This window comes from Oenanthe melanoleuca, chromosome 1, assembly GCF_029582105.1.
Source record: "Oenanthe melanoleuca isolate GR-GAL-2019-014 chromosome 1, OMel1.0, whole genome shotgun sequence".
Taxonomy (NCBI): Eukaryota; Metazoa; Chordata; class Aves; order Passeriformes; family Muscicapidae; genus Oenanthe; species Oenanthe melanoleuca.
In genome coordinates this window covers 86,860,573-86,880,905 of record NC_079333.1, presented here as the reverse complement: position 1 = coordinate 86,880,905, position 20,333 = coordinate 86,860,573, and the positions used below count along the sequence as shown (strand labels likewise).

At 41.2% G+C, this 20,333-nt stretch overlaps 2 protein-coding genes across 16 annotated transcripts in view; both read left to right on the top strand.

Annotated features, from left to right (window-relative positions):
* The window catches only part of MCF2L (MCF.2 cell line derived transforming sequence like), a 148,186-nt gene extending 144,037 nt beyond the window's left edge, over positions 1-4,149 (top strand). For 14 of the 15 annotated variants that reach the window (XM_056500544.1, XM_056500121.1, XM_056500464.1 and 11 more), the window contains 4 exons: positions 707-834; positions 1,421-1,533; positions 1,663-1,766; positions 1,890-4,149. In XM_056500544.1, coding sequence (XP_056356519.1) covers positions 707-834; positions 1,421-1,533; positions 1,663-1,766; positions 1,890-1,984 — 440 coding nt within the window. In that variant the 3' untranslated portion in view covers positions 1,985-4,149. Of the gene's footprint in view, positions 1-706; positions 835-1,420; positions 1,534-1,662; positions 1,767-1,889 lie in introns of those variants that run through there. The other variant, XM_056500795.1, reaches the window with a different exon arrangement.
* A 6,597-nt stretch (positions 4,150-10,746) lies between these two features.
* Positions 10,747-19,429, top strand: F7 (coagulation factor VII). Its single transcript, XM_056484700.1, has 8 exons — positions 10,747-10,901; positions 13,156-13,316; positions 13,877-13,901; positions 13,993-14,106; positions 15,042-15,182; positions 17,810-17,916; positions 18,405-18,525; positions 18,716-19,429. Exons 1-8 carry the CDS (start codon positions 10,832-10,834, stop codon positions 19,252-19,254), a joined length of 1,278 nt encoding a protein of 425 aa, XP_056340675.1. The 5' UTR covers positions 10,747-10,831; the 3' UTR covers positions 19,255-19,429.
* Positions 19,430-20,333: the final 904 nt, after the last annotated feature.

Below are 20,333 nucleotides of genomic sequence, written 5' to 3'. Positions count from 1 at the left end.
GATTCAGCTTCGTGAATAAATTAAATGTTTCACCCTGAGAGAGAAAAAGCAGTAAATGACAGGCAGGAGGTTTCTGTTGTGGTGTTTGGTGCAGTGACCTAACATCAAGATATTCAGAGTACTTAAGTATTCTTTTGTCAGCCTGAACACTCTTAAATAGTGGGCTACCTTGTCAGGTGAAGTACAGAGTGCTTGTAACTTGTGTGGAATTTTTTGACAGTGCTTAACAGTGTGAAGGAGGCAATGCTTATCTATCCCTTATTCCAGCAAGCTGGTTAGGTCGCTTTGGGTGATAACCTTGTGTGTTCAACCTCTTCCAAAAAAGTGTATGTTCCTGTCTTTGCTTCCTCCCAAGAAAAAATATTATCTATCCCTCCTTTATCTTTGTATAATATATATTTATTATACAACTATTTTTATGTATTTGTTTTTCAGTTGGAAATTTGCATTCTCTCCATTCATTTCCCTTTAAATAAATCCAAAGGGCTAAATTCACTGCCATGCATTTCCACAACTCCACTTACTCAGATGGAAACAGGCCAACTTTTGCCAGCAGTGAATTTCACCCAGCGACTGTAATAACCTCCCTGTGTCAGTTTTTCTCCTGTTCATGTTGATGGCTTACGAGCTTCTCAGTGGGGAGAGCCTTTCTCCTGGTCAGTGGCTCACTGCTGGGAAATTAACTGTTGGCTGCTCCTTCCCCAAGGCTGGGCCAAAGCATCCCATTCTCTTGATGCATCCGAAGAAAATGACGGCTGGTCTAGTGCAGAAGAACCGCTGAATTCATCGGATGCGGAGGAGGAAGGAGGAGGAGGGGCAGGCGAGATAAAGCTGGTAACCAGAAATGCTTTTTATGGAGCTAAGCAAGTGCCACCAGCACAGTGTGTGTGGCAGGATTCAGGAATGTTTTTGAAGCTGGCAGGAGGGAAAGTGTCTGCCTTGAGAAGCTCAGCTGGGCAATATTCCCAGGGCAATGGAGAATTCCTTCTCTTAAATCAGCCCGGGGTTTGTACCTTGAGTCCCTCGAGTCGTGGCTGCTTGTGCCATGATGCAGCAATCAAGCCATGACAGGCTCAGTGACCTATGTCTATATATGTCAATAGACTTCCACACAGACACTGTGGCCTGGGTTTGCCAGGTTTTCTGTTTCTTTTGGTTGTGTTTTCTGTAGCATATGAATTAATTGTTGTAGTGGGAACATTCCACTGAATGTTTTTCAGGGTATAAGAATTAATGTATAGAATTTGCATGTAATCAATCAGCAAAATTTTAATGCTACAGTATGTATATTTTCACCATCTTCAGCATGTAGGCACATGAGAAAGAAGGGAAAATTATTATAATTACATAACAAAAGCTGTAACATACCTTGAAGTACTCAACAGAAATAATTTGTTTTCTTTCCTCTGTGTGCATTTAGACTCCTGGTAAATATACAGTTGTGACTGATTATGACAAAGGAGTTTCTGAAGAATTTACAGTGAAAAGTGGAGATCTAGTTCAACTGATTCGTGAAGGGGAGGATGGACTTTGGTACGCAGATCTGTGTTTGGAAATTTTTATACGCAGAACTGTGTTTAGAAGGCAGATGTTTAGGGCAAAACTTCCAAAGGCATCAAATGAAAAAGTCTGACTTCTGATTTTTTAATATCTTTTTTTTAGGTTTGTAAAGAACCTGAGCAGTGGTAGAGAAGGTTGGATTCCAGCAAACAATCTGCTGATGCTCATAGGCAACTCAAAATCAGCTCAGTCTTTAAGCAGCTCTGGTAGGCTATGTATTTTAAATGAGATAATTGTCTCTTTGAAGATTCCTATTATCAAAGAAAGTAATGAAAAACAGCCATTATATAACATTTTCCTGTGTTGTTTTTTTTTCTCCCTTTTCCCAGAATCAGGCACTGCCTCCAGCAATTTGAGCACATCATCAAGTTGCAGTGATAGCTGCAATGTCAGTAGCACCAGCTTCTCTGACATTAAGGGCTAATATGAAATGCTCATCCCACCTCCCTGGAAGGTAAATCTGGAGATTGTCATTTGCTGCAGAGTTCTGGACATTGGACTTCATTGGAGAACCACCAGTGCTGTGTTGCCAGCTTTGAGTATTTTTAGTGGTGACTTTTACAGGTTCTTCCCGAAGATCCCAATGAAAAGTGCATGGAATGTGAAGTTGTAAATAAAAGTTAAGTGATTTGAAATAGGATTTTGTAGAGGTCTGTGCTCTGAAGAGCTGTTAGCATAAAGTGTGTTTTCTCCTCGACACACAATCAGGTTTCTGCAGAACTGTATCTTTTTGTAACAGCCAGAATCTGAATGTGAGCAAACAAAATGTGTTCAATGCTAAATGCTCATTGTAAACAAACAACATAGCAATCACTGTACAGGTATGAGGAAAGTAAATCCAAGTTTACAATTTCTTCTCCCCAAGAAACCCTTTCTCCAAGGACATACCTCGGTCAATGCAGTGAACAGGACTCTTACAGCAACAAGGAATGAGGTTTGGTCCACCCTTTTCTCTTGGGTGTTCAGGATATTCTGCTCCCTAGAGGCTGGGATGCAGACATGAGCACAACAACATCAAGAGAAACTATTACTTTATCCTTTCCAACATTTTAGTGACATGTGCAATGAAATAGCTCTTTTCTGAGGTATTTTGTTTGGCCTCACAACCAAATTCTTTACCAAGATCACTGTGTTTACATATCTTTGGCAATTTAGTAGTATCTTTTTCTTTAGGCAGGTGCACAATGAAACACAAATGTTCTTATTCACTAAATGATTTTTTAATAAAAAGTAATTGCAAGTAAGTAATTCAGCTCCCACAGCATGCAGTTACAGGCAGAGGAAACTATTGTAACTGCACTATGGGTCAAGAGTCTTCCTTCAAACAAACCTTTGAGGGCTGGAAATCCAACATATTTTTAGTCCACGGTGTTTGTTCCAGATTAATTGAAAGAGAAAAAACCTCAATGACATGATGTTTCTATAAAAGGGGAGCAAAGGAGAAAAAAAATCACAGAGAAGAGTCAGATTTGTGCTACAGTAAGTATTTTAATTTTTTTTAAAGGAAGGATGATGCTGAATTTGCCATTTTTCAGGGTATGATGCCAATGTTGTAAATTTTCACTTTATCAGATATTCTGTACACACCTTCCTTACAAACAGTACAAAACTAAGTGCACGTATAGAATACTGTATTCATTACTGTCCATCTCTCAAATATTTTTGCATATATGAAAACAGGTTTTTAACTGATTCATGCACCATATTATTGGAAAATAATGGTGACATGAAGAGCATAACTTTTCAGAAGCACTAGCATAGCAAGTTATGTCAATGGGAACTCTGGTTAATCATCAGACTTACTGATGGCTGAGCCCCAAATTTTATCTTTATGCCAGAATTTTGTGTTTTAGAGGCTGCAGATTAGAAAACTTAAATGACAAACACTCCTAAAAATGACTCAGAAGCAAGCCTACCCCAGATGCAATCAAAATGCAGCTGACCATGGTCAGCACAGATTGAAGCATGTATATACACACACCTGTATTTATGCACTCATATATGTGCATGTATGTGCTTGTGTGTATATATATATGCTTGTGTAGATATGTATATGTGTGTAGATATGATGTATCAATGTAAAAGATGTATTTATAGTCTTCATGCTGCTGAATGTGTCACTTTACAATTCATAAATACTTAGTTTTCTTGCAGTACTGCAGTATAAATGCTGATCAGGGTTTTACTTCAGGCATCTTTTTCAACATGGAAATCCTCTGATCTTTTTTTTTTATTATTATTTCATAAAACACTGTGCTATAATAATACCAGGAATATTTAGTCTGATATTTAACAATGGAATAGCAACATGAGATTCAGTTTATCTTCATCTATGTAAGTTATTTTGTAAATTATCTGTAACATAATTTACTTATATATTGCTGTCATTGCTCGGATGAGACTGTAGTTTCATTTCTCACTGCAGCTTCATTTGTGTTATTTCAATGGTTTTTCCACATCATTGCACTTTAATACAACCCATTTCACCATTTCCTTTTTTACTGATGTTGTGAATTAGAAGTTCAAAGTCAGAGGTCTCTACTGTAATTAATTTGAATAAATTTCAGCGCTTCTTGCTGAATGCCTTTATACAGACATGCTCTGGGGTTTATTTTGTCTCACAGTCTTGAAAGGTTTTTATGGGTACCATATTGAAACAGAGAGGTTCTAGGATTTGGAACGGAAAACCAGGTCTGTGTATTCAAATCCTCAGCCTGCACATTCTGGCACCATCTCAGAAAAACACCATTTCACCTTTGTGGTCATGTCTCATTTAGAATCATGTGCCTGGCATGGAATTAAATTAGGGAATTAAAGCCTGTCTGCAGGCTGAGGATAAAAAATGAAAGCCAGTGCCAGGTAACTGGCTTGATTTCCTGTTTCCCACACACCCTTTTGTGAAAGAAAACATGTCAGTGTTGGGTTTTCCTAAAGAAACCTGTGTATCCATGGATCCTGTGGTATTAGCAGAGCAAGTTGGAGGTCTGCATCTGGCCACAGCTGGGTGAGAAAGGAGACACTACTTTACCCTTTCAGCATCTGAAGAGAAACAAGCTTGCACATTCACTGATTTATGACTTTAAGGACCATCGTGCCGTGCCAGGTGAATTTCATCCTGACTGGAGTGATTTGGGCTGAGCTGTTGGCCATGAGCACTACACAATCCAGTTACTGAGTGTTACTGAGACTTGACTGCTTTTTGTTTACTCTTGATCTTGTCATCATAACAGCTCCCTCTTCAACAGGTAGTCCTGCTTTTCTGAGCCAAAGGAGGTCTAGCCTTTTTGAGTAGATCCACATCATACTTGTTAAAGCAAAAGAATGAAAGAATCCCAGCCCAAATGTACCTTAGTAAAGAGCAAAAGTAAAGGGGTTTCTATATAAAAACCAAATAATGATTGGTTTATTAGATCACTGTCTCAGAGTTCAGGCACAAACTGTTTCATAGATACAGAAACAGTTTGCTAGTTGGAATATAAAACATTTTCTCCATCCTGCACAGACGTTGTCATTGAGAAAAACTGAGGAAGTTGTACCATAACTTGTTTACATCACCTAACTCAAAATGACAGGAGCTCCCCTTCTCAGTGATACATTAGATGTTACTATGAACTCCACTGAGAAGGTTGGAGTGTCCACATAAGTCCCCAGAATTGGCAGCCTCCCTAGATGTGTGTGGCAAAAACTAGATCTGCCTGGTATAATGAAGCAACACAAATTCAGGTAAAAATAATCAATTATCTTAATTAAGCATGCAGAAATGTAAGAGAGAAATTTTGTTGTTCCCTAAGACTTTGTATAAACTGTGTTTAGAGGTTGTATTACCAAAACAAGACATTTAGCTACTGAAATGCCCTCTCTGGGCATTCATTTGAAAGAGGTGAATTTTTATTTATTCCCCATCCATTGACAGGACAGCAAGGTCCCAAGCTACTATGGATTTGCTAATGGTGCTGTTGTAGCTGTGATTGCTTCTGTCAAGAAAAGGTTTGTAGCAGAGTTAGTATCTCTCATTACCAACTGAGATATGTGGCATTAAACAGACAAATTTTGGAGTACACTGCCTTTATTCTCTTTTTCTTCCATATTCTCACTGTATTTTCAGATATCCCTCTCAAATAGTGAAAGAACAGAAAAAAATAACCCACATCAAAATTTTAAAAATACATTGTTAAGCTTGTATTAGAGCTTGTCACCAAAAGAAAAGAAAAGAAAAAAAAAAAAAAAAAAAAAAAAAAAAAAAAAAAAAAAAAAAAAAAAAAAAAAAAAAAAAATTTGATTTCCCATCTTTTCCTTCCTCTTGATGAGAATAATTGGGGTACAGAACTCAAACAGGACAGGCAGGTAGTTTTTGCCCAGAACTGTGCTTCTATTTTGAGGTCTAAATCTCAAATAATTTGCTTTAAAGCATAATACTCATATTTATAGATTAGTATAACAGAAATTATTAACTTGCTCAAAGTCTTTGCTTTTCGTCAGTCTGATAAATGACTGATGGCAAGTTGCTATTGTAAATTCAAGAAGCAAATTACTCCTAAAGCTTTCTGACTTATCTAAGTTTTATCAGCTTACTCAAATAATCCCTGACAGCCTCTTCAAAATGGAATTAATATTGATTTTTTTAAATTGTTTCCTGACGAGAAAACTCATGTTGAAATGACCAGTGACTTGTTGGATCAGATCAAACTGCCCAGTTCCCAATAGCTTCCATATATATCTTCTCTTCAACCCAAAACATGAAACTAAAATCAACAAAATTGTAAGAGCACTTCTTTTTAAAAAGTCAGCAGAAAACAAAGCAAATATAAAGGACACATTCTGAGACGTCATCATGTCTTCAGGCTCCTGTTTCTGCTTTAGATTTTATTTTATAGTCTTAATATTGTTCATGTTTAATTTTTTTAACTTTCTTACTTCTTTTTGAAAAAAAATTAAGAAAAGTAAAACTTGTAGGTTAAGATAAGAATACTTCACTGGAACAAAGTAAAATACAATAATACTAATGATAATAAACTAATGATACTACTACTAGTAGGAGCGAGAGAAAGAAAAAAGAAAAAAACAAACAAAAAAAAAACAAACCAAGAAAGGACAAGTAATGACTATACAATTGCTCAGCATCTGATGACCAGTGCCCAGCCCAGACCTGAGCAGCAATCATCCCCTTCCAGTTTACATACTGGGCATGACTTCTAACAAAGGAATATCCTTTTGGCCAGTTTTGGTCATCTGTCCTGGCCATACTCCCTCATGGCTTCTGGTGCAGCTCATCACTGGCAGAGCATGAAACTCAAAGTCCCTCACTTAGGGTAAGCACTACTGAGCAACAGCCAAAACATCAGTGTGTTATCATTATTCTCATACTGAATCCAAAATCCCAGCATTTCATTGAAGAAGAAAATATCTCTGTCCCAGCTGAAACCAGAACAGTAGCCAGCTCTTATTCCATATAATTTGTGTCATTCCAGGTCCCACACCTCCAAATACCCCATCACCTTTTCCACCTTTTGATGGATACACACACAGATACCATTCTCTAAGTCTATAGACCATCCTTATAAGAGTCCACTGAATTAATTCAATCTATGAATGACCTCAGTTCTCATTTTTCATAATAAAAGATGGCATGTGCTGTTGGATTGTTGCATAATGAAACCAGTTCTGATTCCATCATCACTGTGTCACCATCAGTTGCATCCAATGCCAGGGTGCCAGGAGGGGCTGTGCTTCAGTACCAATCCCTTCCAAAGCCACTTGAACACCTTCATCAGCTGCCAGTAGCTCTTTTATCAGTTACAGTACAGTGGACTTTCAATCCTCTGGGGCCACTGTGACTCCATATGAATCAATCTTGAGTCTCCCATGGTACTTTCTGCCAGAGGCTCCAGGCAGGACTGTCTCCCCTGTCTGTGGTGTAAAGCACATTCTTTACACCTTGCCCTGTTCAGACTGGCTCAAGGGCTACAGCATTAATATCTTGCTTGACTTGTCCAAAGGCTTGTTGCTCAGAGCCCCAGTTGAAATCATTCTCCCTGGACACTTGAGAGGGCTGACAATCAGACTGCAGTTTGGAATGTGCATTCTCCAGATACCTGCAGTGCCTAAGAAAGCTTCTATTTCTTTCTTGTTAGTTGGTGGAGACATTGCTGTTATTTTATGATCACATCCATTGGGATGTGGCAACATCCTTCTCACCACTGTATTCTCTAAAGCTGCATCTCCTGTGCAGATCCCTTTGACCTTTGTTTTATGGCAAAACTGTCATTCAGAACAAGTTAGAATATTTTTGTCCCTTTCTCAAAAACTTCTGCTGTATCGCCCCACACAATGATATCATCAATGTATCCTAGGTGTTCTGGAGCTTCATCCTGTTCCACTGCCTCTGGATCCAACCATGGCAGATGGTGGGGCTGTGCTTCCACCCCTGGGACAGCCAATTTCAGGTGTGCTGGACATCCCTCCAAGTGAAATTAACTGGAGTGTGAGCAGCCCCGATGCTCATTCGCAGAATTTGAGTAGCTTCAGAGCCTGTTGCTGGAATTTGAATCTGTTTCTTCCTCCTTCGAGTAGCAGTGCTTGTCGTGGGGATTAGGGCTAGGCGCAGTTATTAACAGTTCCCAGTAGATGGCTCCCGAAATACAAAGGGAAGCGATGCTGGGAGCACACAGGGTTAGTTTCGCAGCCAGCGGTTCTTATCAGATCAAAAGCCCATACGAGGAAGTACAACAGAACCTGAGCCCCGAGGGCGACAGACACCGAAACAGGAAAAAATGCTGCAAGTAAGGCATTGCATAACACAATCCTGAGAACCAGCACAACCACTCTGGTGGCAAATAAATCAGCATTGTGACCAGTCACTACTAAACCAGTGCAATGAAGGCTTACAACAAACTTGTTTTTATACTCCCTGGTCAGATCAGTCATCATCTCAACTTTCCAGGCCTTCCATTGAGCACTAAGGGGACTGCCATGGTTTAATCCCAGACACCAACCAACTACCAGGCAGCTGCTCACTCAATGCCAACTTCCCCATGAGATGAGGAGGAGAATCAGGAAAAATGAGTTGAAATAAGAACAGCGTAATAATTAAAGCAAAACAACATATAATTATATTAATAATAGTATCAAAAGCAGAGAGACACAGAGGGAGAGAAAAAAAACCAAGAGAAACAAGTGATGTACAATACAATTGCTCACCACCCACTGACCAATGCCCATCCAACTTTCAAGCAGTGATCATCCCCTCTCAGCCAACTCCCCCAGGTTATATACTAAGCATTCTATTGCATAGAATACCTCTTTGGCCAGTTTGGGTCACCTGTTCTGGCCATGCTCTCTCATGGCTTTTTGTGCAGCTCCACACTGGCAGAGGATGAGACACAGAATGTTCCTGACAGGAGAAGCTCAGAAGAATGTAGTTCTGAAGTGCTGAATCCTCAGTAAGCCTTCTCAGATTCATCCCAATGTAGCCTAATTGCATTAATTCTCTTGGAAGAAGGATGGTCCCCATATGAACTGACCCTTGTTCCCAGCACTTGTGCTTCTTCTTGGGCTCTAAAAATGACTGTTTGGCTGGATTTCCAAGAAATAAAAGCAATACCTTTCAGGTTTAAGGGATGCCAGCAGAAGAAGGAAGGCAAATGGAAGACACTGCATCAATCTCCTAAGGATGTGCAGAATCTGCACATTATGAAGGAGCTGGAGGTTGCAGAGGTGCTGCAATGCCACTGTGGAGTGGCAGCCACCCTGCTGTCCCTGGCAGGGAGATGTGCATCCTGTGTAAGGAAATTAAGGGAGTGGGGGGCATAAGTGCAGACTCAGCTGGCCTCAGAAGGCAGAACTTCATTCTCTGATCTGAACGACTCATGCAGATAGATGGGGCTAGATAATTTCCAAGATGATGAGATAATAAGAAATTTTCAAGCTTAGTTTTGGGCTTGCTAATCTGAACATGCATTTGCTATTTTAAACTCACTGCCACAGGCAAATGAACAAGGAGCAAGGGCTGTGCTGGCAGGCTGAGAGGCATGGAGAGGGTTCCCAATAAGCAGCAGAAGGCTGCTGTAGCTTCTTTTGCATTCCAGTAACTGGCTTCCTTCCTCTGCCTGGGACAGGACATGCTATCTATTCCCAGACATCCCAAGAACTGGGCTGCTGGGAATTAGCCAGGCTGTGATCCAGAGAAGTGCCTGGATGCCACCTCTTGGGAAAGTGATTTCAAGGCAGAATATCCAGCTGTGTGCACTGCCCCTAAACAACAGGACTGCATGGAGACAACAGTCAGGAGCCTGACTTCCCTAAGCAATCACGACTTCTGCAAGGAGTTATAGTGAGTGTTGGCACAAAGCAAAAATCCAGCTGTTGATTTCCTTTGCTGTAGCATTCAGATGCAGGGCTGACCCTCCTTCCTTTCCACGCAGGAAAGGGAGACCAGCCTGGAAAACATGCCAGCCTTCAGCTAACGCTTCACTTCTCATAGACAAACATGCTCTTTACCTTGCTGCTATCTTAAGTAAATATTTCCCTAAGAATGTTGTCAGCTCTCCAGTCTGATGCCATTAATTGATTTCCATTAAATCAGGGGACTGCTTATGTTCCAGATAAAGCACTGCCTGCAGAGTGGCCCCTCAAGCCCCCATAGTTCCTACATGGATCAGGCTCAGTATCACTTCCAGCTGGTACAATCTGTGCAGGCCACATGGATCTGGCAGCAAAGATGGAGAGAACCAGTGTAGGGTGTCTCTTGCTGGTTAATTAGTGTCTGCAAGCAAATTCAGGCAGAAGTACAGAGTTTCAACTGGTGATAGAAAAATGGGAATAGATGCCAATGATACAATCACACTCCAAAGCAATGAAAGGCTTAACTGCTGATATCACATCACTCCCCTCTGCATGTGGTGCTATGTGGCCAAGTTAATGCCTGTCCTATGGATTCAGGGTCCCAGCATTCATGGTTTTTTTCCTTTTCAGGAAAAGATGTGTTAAATGGAAAACGCAGGCCCAGGGTAGCAGCCTGTGTAACCAGCATAGCTTTTGTATGGGTCAGGAAAGCACACTTCAAAACCAAGCTCCCTGCTTTGGTGAAAAGGGCACATTGCAGGATTGCATGTGCCCCTCTGCTCAGCTTGCCAGGCTGTCATGGATCTTTTCCTGTTTCCATGACTTGCTGGCCCCTCCTCTGGCTCCAAGCATTTGAAGCTGAGCCCTTTGGCCAAACAGTCCTTGCTGAAATGTCAATACACTACCAGAACACTGGCTCACAGGGTTCATCATGATTTCCAGGCAGTATGTGGCTTTGTTTCTCTGCTTTCTGCTACTGATCCCTCTTTCTCTGGATGCAGGTATGTTGTAGGAAATAGCTGTAATTATGTTTACTGGCAATGGACTTCCTTCCTCTTTCCTGTTACTGATATGATTTCCACTGCAAGTTTTGAGCACGTTTTGAGCTCTACTGTGTGTTTGTCCTGTCTCCTGCTGTGCCTGTGCATTATTCTAAAACTCTAATTTATTCTCAGCAATGGCTCCATGCACTTTCTCTGCCAACTAAGGAAAAGCACTTCTAGATTGCTAAATTAATTTGTTATCTTGGCATACAGACAGCAGGCAAACCATCAGTTGTCTGCATGAAGAAAGAAACTGGGATTTACTGTTATTTCATGCAGAACTGGGACATTTTTCAAAGCAAAGCATCAATAGCCTGTCATTTAGCCAATGACTAATTAAAGCAGGGAGGATCCAGCCTATTTCAGTAGAGGGCAGAGAAGAGGTAGCTCTTCAGTTGCTTAGTATATGCCCTAAAACCATATTAATAAAGCAGATCCAGTGCTCTCAGATTCCCCATTAGCAATTGACTAGATCTTGTCCATTGCAGTAAGGGAAGGTGGAAAAATAGGTGGCAAAGTCAGAAGTGATCCAATACAAATAAGTGGATAATGCCAAAAATGTGTGGATGGAGGTCCCAAGTGATGTGCTCATCCCTAGCCATGTGCTCAGGCATGCTCTTCTGTCAGAGTCTGTGCCCATGCACTGATACATGTGCCGTGTATCTGCAGTATAAGGTTAACTAAAAGCCTTTAAGGAAAGCCATATCAAATGCATACAGCCTGACTGAAATCATGGCAGAAAGACCCAGCTGACATTCCTATAACAACCAAATGCTTATGAAGCACCCAGTGATAAATTCAGTGCACAATACCTTATTCTTCTAAGTAACTTTGAAATACAGGAGAAAATTACCACTATTCTGCATATAATTCAGCAAATATCCTGAATTAGAGACAAATGTTTATGGAGACACCTCACATCACTTCAGACTGGAATAAACCCTCTCAGCATCTATGATTGGGTGTACGACACATGAGTCTGTCTTTCAGCATCCCCCAAGGCCCTTTCAGCAGGTAGAAGATGACTCCCATTCTTTTGGAGAGAATGTCCTGGGGAAAGAGATATGCATCAGCCTCAATCCCCAAATCTACCCACAAGCAGAGGTGAAATAGTTAACGTGCTGAAATGTAAGCTGTCATGAAGCTCCAGAAGCTTCCCTACAGGCAAAGGAGAAAAAAGAAAAATGAATAATTTCAAGACTTTTTCTGTGCAGTACATGGAGCAAAATCACGCACCAGCACTTGCACTTCTTGTTCCTTATCCTGAATCATACTGGGAGAGCACAGCTGTGTGATGTGCTTATATCCTGAGGCTGAGGAGCAGGTCAGCATGGTGACCATGACAGTGTTTCCAGTGCACACTTCTGCCAGTTGCAAGCTGATGCAGTTCTAGGAAATGAGCTCTGCTGATGCCTGATATCAAACCTATGTACCCAATATCTTTCCAAAGCATGGTAGACACACACAAGAAGACTCCTTTATGGCTGTAGTCAGTGGTGATGGCAGGAGCTAGGAGCCATTCACAGGCCCCACTAGGAAATGCAGTCAGCACTGTCCAGCTTTCCTGTGTACCTTAACATTACCTTTTCCACAGAAGAAAATGAAAGAAAATATATTAAAGCAGTGGTTCATAAATTGTGGTCTACTAGTGGTGGGATAAATCCCTTCTTCAGGTCCAACAAGTGGAGGGGTGTGAAATAACATGTGGCTGTGGGGGAAGGTATGACTGTGGTCCACCTGTCGCTGTGACCGACTGTATCAAGTACAGAAAAAGCAGCTTTTACCATGTACAGCAGAGCTAGATGAAGTGACACGAGCTTTCCATGCCATATACACTGGTGCTTGATAAAGTGACACTCTTTATCCAGGCTCTCCAGATGCTACAGCTGTAGGAAACTGCTGCAGATGGTAAAATGCATATGACATGCAACAGTACCTTAGGAGTCACTGACATGCATAAGACACACATTTACCCCCCACTGTTGTAAGTTGTCCTCTTCTTCTAAGCTCTGGGATCTCTAAAATTCCTGTGTTGTCACTTTACCTGTGAGGCAGGCCAGAGAAAGGAGACTCTTTCACATCAGCCCTTTTCTTTTATGAAGTGCATTAGAAAAAAGCTTGGGAAGCAGAAAAGCTTTCAGGGGAAATCGTCCCCCCATCCTCTCTGGGAAGTGCAGCTGTATAACAAAGAGAACATGATACTGTTTTTCAGTCTTTCTAAAGCAGGAAGAGGCAAGCAACGTTTTGCAAAGACAAAGACGAGCCAACAGCTTCTTTGAAGAGATAAAACTGGGGTCACTAGAGCGAGAATGCATAGAAGAGAAGTGTTCCTATGAGGAAGCAAGAGAGATTTACCGTGATACTGAAAGGACAGTAAGTAACACAGGGCTGGGTGAACACTCATTGTCATAAGAAACTCCCTACTCATGAGTGCTGCTTTGACAATTTAAACCACCAGATTTAAAAAATTACTTTGTGTCCAGCTGTTTGTATTTTTCTTTTCTATTTACAGGGGTACACAGCAGCAGTTGCAGGAGGGGATGCTGCATGGGCAATCCCAAGCAGTAACCATCTAGGGGGTGGTGGGAAAATGGATGCTCTCTAACACATCTCTCCAAACCACCAGTAATACCTGCCCTGACAATATTTCAAATTATTGTATTGTGCAACATTTTTTCAGTAAATCCCACCTCAGCTATAGAGACCTTATCTATGTATGACACATTTATGTGCATTAAACAAGGCCATTAACTATTAGCATATGAAAATAATGCACAATCTAGAAAATAGAATATTTTATGGATATTAACTGTCGCAAACTATAAAGACAGAAGTGGCATCACTCTGACTGTCTGTAACCCATCCTGTGCAACAAGGGCTGTAAGACTTGAGTTGATTCTTCTTTAATTAAATCTTACATATTTTTCTTCCAGGAAGAATTCTGGCTCATCTATTCCGGTACGATCATTCAGGATGTTCTAACAGCTGTGGAACACTCCTACTGCTGCAGCTCTTTGCATGAGCTGGACTGACCCTGAATGTTTTACAGACCCTAACCAGTGTGCCTCCAACCCCTGTCAGAATAGTGGGACTTGTGATGACCAGTTTCAGGATTATGTTTGCCGCTGCCCCGTCGAATATGAGGGCAAAAACTGTGAAAAAGGTCAGCTGTGGCATAACTTACCAAAATAAAAATGCTGTTACTAATTCAAATGCAAGCTATTGAGATAAACAGTAGCAGTGATTATGATTCAGGATTTGGACTTGATAATCCTCACTGGTCCCTTCCAGCTCAGGATATTCTATGATTCTGTGATGCTGCATCATTCTAACTGTGACAGCTGCTGTTCATTTCACTTTTGGTGTTGCATGATGGATTTAACCAGATAGCAGTCAGGCACTGCAAGGCAGCAAGATACTTATTGCCCTATAATCACATTGTGAAAAATAAAGAAAAACTGCATTTGTGCACCATCAGAGAGAAAAGGAGGAATTATTTCCTACTCAAGTGCTGAAGTTATTTTGACTTAGAAGCTCCATGCAGTATGTAAGTGAAAACTGCACTGCATATGCACAGTACAAAGCCCAAAGGGAAGGATCCAGTGGTTTATGATGTTAATACACACCTTTCCACGGATTTCAGAGGACACTGAACATTGAGTGCTACATCTTCAGAATACACAGAGTCTGGACAAGGACTAGGTACTCATCAAGTCTAGGCAGGCAGTCTCAACAGTTGCCTCAGAGCATTCTCCTGCTAAATGGCAAAATGCCAAAGAATTAAAATTTTTCAGTCATATTTTATGATGGTTACCACACAATTACAATATCTCCATTCTTGAGACAGCTCAGGTACGTATAAATGCTGACTGATTTAATTTTAGGTATATATTTCTTAAGCAAAGCCTATTCTTCCATAATCCCTGGAAATCCAGGCCTAGTTAGCTTTTAATGGAACGTGCTTTTGATGAAATTCTCTACATAAATTACAGAATTTTTTTTTTCCTTGCTTTCCTCACAACATTCCAATTGCAAGGTATCAATATTAAGCATGAAAATCCAAGTCTTGAATTCTAAATGCTCTTTCTCTGACTTCAGCTGTGGATGACAAACTGAAGTGCATTTTTGACAACGGTGGCTGTGAACAGTACTGTACTGACAAGCAGTCAAAAAAACGACTGTGCTTCTGTGATGATGATTACACTTTAGCAAGTGATGGCGTGTCCTGCATCCCTCAAGGTAAGACACTACCAACCTGATGCTAAATCTAAGCTCTTTTTCTGGAAGAAAAGTTTTCAATGTGCACATATCAGGACATGCAATTCATAGCCCTCAGATTCCAGCTTCTCACCTCTTCTCCATGGGCAGAGCCCCACATCATACATTCAGCTTCTGGTGAAGTTAGCCACCACAGAAAAGCAGTTGTCCGTATGGCCACCAAGCAGAGATCCTTTTGGACTTCTTCCTGGCCCCAGAGGTCCACTCCTCTGGAATGTGGGAAACTCAAGTTTGACCATCCCACCAGCTCAGAGCTAGGAGGGAGCTGAACCTGTTTCTTTCTTTGGGAGCATACTCACCACTCGTCCAGTAGAAAGGAACTGAGCAGTGGAGACAAGCTCCTCATTCTTCACCAGGTGATCTAAATAAAGCAGGGCAGCAGGTGGTATGGGATTTGGGGTCATGCTGAGGGGTATCTGGTGAGTGGAGGAGCTCTGGGCCTCACAAGTCCTTTTTTTGTATTAGCTTACACCCACAGCAGGAAAATACTTCGGGGGCAGATTTGTTTTACTGTTGTCTCTCCAATCTGAAATTGTGACTAGATTTCATTACTACATTTATTTCAGCACAGGAGTCAAAAGAGGAAGAGGCCTAGTAAAACCAAGGAAAAACAGTTAATCCTGTCTTTCTTTTTCTTTCTTTCCTTTCTTTCTCTTTCTTTCTTTCTTTCTTTCTTTCTTTCTTTCTTTCTTTCTTTCTTTCTTTCTTTCTTTCTTTCTTTCTTTCTTTCTTTCTTTCTTTCTTTCTTTCTTTCTTTCTTTCTTTCTTTCCTTTCTTTCCTTTCTTCCTTTCTTTTTCTTCCTTTTCCTTCCTTCCTTCCTTCCTTCCTTCCTTCCTTCCTTCCTTCCTTCCTTCCTTCCTTCCTTCCTTCTTAATTACTAGAATTAATGCACTTTTGGTATTCCTATAGACACTATGGCTAGATATTTCTTTCACCCAGCAAGGTGAATTTCATCTGGGACTAGGGTAGTGCAAGTTAATCTTTTTGCCAACACATGAGCTAGCACCTGACCCTTTTGCAGATGCCTACTTGAATTACTTCATTAGAAGGAAAAGGAGACCCCTGGGGATTATGAACATAGCAACATAATGGACAGAACCACAGGGAGCATGCAAAGTAATTCTGAGGGGTGGTGCCCCCCTACACACACCTCAATGGAGCACTCATGCAGAGAGCTGGTAATGACAACCTAGCTCTCAACAGCAGCAATTTCATTAGAAAAAAACACCTACTAATGTGCTTACCCCTTATTAACAGATTCTGCAATACCACGTGATGGGAAAGCTGCTTTTGTTAAAAGCTGAGAACAAAGAATTCAAAATTCCTCACAGGCTTTTCAGTGCATCTTTTCCTGAAAGGAAGATGCATTTGTTGCTGCTTGCTTCTTGGGGACTGAAATAGCCATAGAATTGACTGTGTCTTGCAAGTAGAAAAAAATGTGTAACTGCCAGGCTGACAGCCCCCTCACTGTCCCTCTGTCATCTCTCACAATGGCCCAAATTTGTGTTGCCCTACACACAGCATTAGAGGCTATGGGTGTTTTTGTTATGTCTGCCTTAATCTTTCACCAACTACCACCAAAGAGCCAGTCCTGTTTCTGCATACCTTGCATGTACCTGTAAAACCTTGATGCTGCCTTCATGTCAGCTGAAGTACTTAGAGCTCCATGGAGATGTTGCATGCAGCTCAGCAGACTATAGGACCCTGGCTCCCAGAGAAGCAGAAAAAGATCACTCCTCACAGTGTTATCATAGAGTGAAGTGACTGCCAGACAGAAGGGAATGGTGTGCTCACTTACAGCATAGGCACGTGGCACACAGGCACCCCCATGGGCTGACCTTCTCCTTTACAGGAAAACACAGCTGGGTGAAGGATGTACTGAAAACACCAAGCTTTCCTCTACACCACAGCTTAACTGCAAGTTCAGTCAGGATCTGGTTCTCTTTATTGCCAGTCTTCGCATGCTGGCTCAGGCAAAACAGAGATGTGCAGTACGGAAGAATGCAGCAGGCTCTGGACACAAGCAGATAAGGCAGTCTGGGAGTGGCACACCAGAGGGCAGTGTCTGCTCTTGGCACATCTTGGCTTTGCCCAGATGAAGGATGGCAAGATATACACCCCACGATTAAGCCTCTGTCTCACCCTGCCATGGATGCTGTGCACTTGGTACAACTGACTTAAAGTCAACAGGGACAAGGAAAACTGTAGACTACAGAGCTTGTCAGGGTCACTTCTGCACTCCAGCCTGCAGCCTACCTCATTGCATTGATGTGTATCTTAAGTGGGTTTGTTCGTAAAGACCTATGGTAGGTGACTACGTGCCAATGATGCTATAAGGGCCTGAACTCGAATTGTAAGAGCATTTCTCGCTGTTTTCAAACAAAAAAAGACTACTTGCCTTCTGAGCTGATTTACATTATTTTTGAGAATCCATGCTCCTAGACTAGAAATTAGCTTTTCAGCTAACATAACTTCACTGAAGACATTATACATTTTTCTGTGAATTCAGTATAATCAAATCCCATTTGCTGCTTTTTGCCATATTGGTGGTTTTTCTGGTTTGTTGTTGTCTTTTTTTTTTTCCCAGTGAAATACCCATGTGGAAAAATACCAGTTCTGGCAAAAAAAAATTCAACTGTACATGGGAGAATAGTAGGTGGTTTGATCTGCCCTCCAGGTGAATGTCCATGGCAAGTGAGTTTTCAAAAATTTTTCACTGCTTTTATTTTTTAAATTTCCTTATGAAGTCACTATCTTAATTTCATTGCTTTAAATCTATTAGGTTAAAAATTTATAAAAAGTGCTATGTCTTGATAACCAAACTCCTTATTCATTCATAGCTAGCAGATTCACCTGTTTCACTTAGGCACCTTAGCCTTGTTCTTAGCCTGGTTTCATAGGAGTAGAATGGCAGCACAGCCATCTCTATCTCCTGACCCTTTAGTCCTTTACTGACAGAAAGAATTTTAGTTGCAGCTTCCAGGGATACACTCTGGGCCATAATATATAGGTCCATACTACAAGATGAAGAAAATTACTTCCCCTGCTAAGTTGTCCATGCAGTCAGCATGGTATTGTCAAACACAGCATAAAGGGACAGAAAGATGCAATATGAAACCCATCTCTACTGATATTTATGTCAAGCACATTTGATGTAAGACAAATTTGCTTTATGTTGGCAGGCCCTTATAATACAGGATCAGACAGAAAAGTGTGGTGGCACCCTGCTTTCCCCAGACTGGGTGGTCACTGCAGCTCACTGTTTGGAGCATACTCACCCTATACAGCTTCGGGTGAGACTGGGTATGTATCTTCCCCTCCTCATCTTACCAAGGTGGTGGTAGCTTCTCATCCTGATAAAACCAGAGTAGAAGGCTTTGGCAATACAAGGTATTTGTCTTTAGAGGTGTCAGACTAGAAATACCCTATACCCTCAAACTTCTGAGGAATCAAGCAGCTACCTGACATGGCCTGTGATTAATAACTTTTCCAGGTGAGCACAAAATAAATGTTGATGAGAAAACTGAGCAAGAAAGGCGAGTCGCCAGGATGATCGTTCACGAAGAATACAAGAATGGACAAGTCAATAATGATATTGCCCTCCTGAAGCTGGAAACACCAGTGAATCTCACTGACTATGTGGTGCCAATATGTTTGCCTGAGAAAAGGTTTGCTGTGTTTGAGCTGTCCACCATCAAGTTCTCCACAGTAAGCGGATGGGGACGCCTAATAGATGGAGGTGCCACCTCTTCTGTTCTGATGAGAGTTGATTTGCCACGTGTAAAGACACAAGAATGTGAAAAGGAGACCGATTTAAATATTACAGAGAATATGTTCTGTGCAGGAGACCTGTCTGGGGTGAAGGACTCCTGCAAGGGAGACAGTGGTGGTCCTCATGCTACAAAGTACAAGAACACTTGGTTTCTGACTGGGATTGTCAGCTGGGGAAAAGGCTGTGCTGTGGAAGGCAGCTATGGGGTTTACACAAGAGTATCCAAATACATCGACTGGTTGAGGAAGTATATGGACTAATGATGCTGAGCCACAGCATTTCCAGATCGTGTTATTGCCCCTCAATCCCTCTGTACTGTTTTCCCATTGAAGGATTCCTTCATTACCTTAGATAGTTGATACAGGCCATATCCACAATACTATTAAAGATCTGGAGCAAGCCTAAGGCCTACCTGAATACATAACTTCCCTCTAAGTGTTGTCTGTAAACTTGTGTATCTTGTCAAGCAGGCAGAGAATGAAGAATGACCATAACAAATCAGACACCATGTCCCTCCCATTCTGCATCCATTTCTGCTAAAGGTCAGAGCTAGATGTGAGAGAAACACTGTCAGCAAGACATCATGCAGACCATAAGCCTTCCTCCAGCTACTCTCTCAGCTTCTGGTAATCAGTGAAGTACAGACTTCCTGAGCCAGAAGTTGCACTAGATCAAACAGTCATGAATGAAGGTGTTGTCCATAATTGTGTCCAATCTCCTTCGAACACATTTATCCTTCTGCCTTTTGTAACTTCCTACGCTATGGATCCTGTAATATAATGATGAAATACCAGAAACAAAAATAGAAAAGGTGTTTCTCTTAGCTTATGTTAAAGCAGCTTTCTCCTACAGTTGCAATGGCAACAGGGAGATTTGAAGGGGAGGAACAGCAGATACTCTCCAGGACAAGAAATCTGGGGAAAGGTTGATTCCATATTTACAGGTTTGCCATGAAAATTTGATTTAAATCTTCTTGCACCAAGCATTATTGCTCTAAGGCTAGTAATTGCAATATTTAACCCTATATTTATGAGTGGTAAAGAATACCACTGATTTAATCTTACCTTTGCCTTGCTATTACACTTGTTGATACAAAGAGTGCAAAAGAAAGGGAATGTTTACCAGTTGTCCAGCATAAACTTCAATTGTACTCTCTAACCTTAGATCTAAAACCAGAACAGGATAATTGTCTACTCCTCTGCAAAACACTGACCAAAGACCATTCACTAAAGTTAAGGCATAAATGATAGAACTTGAAGCTCTCTGAAAATATATACAGCTCAAAAATGTATTTTCTAACCTTAGCATGAAAACACTGAAACGAAGAAAACTGAACTAG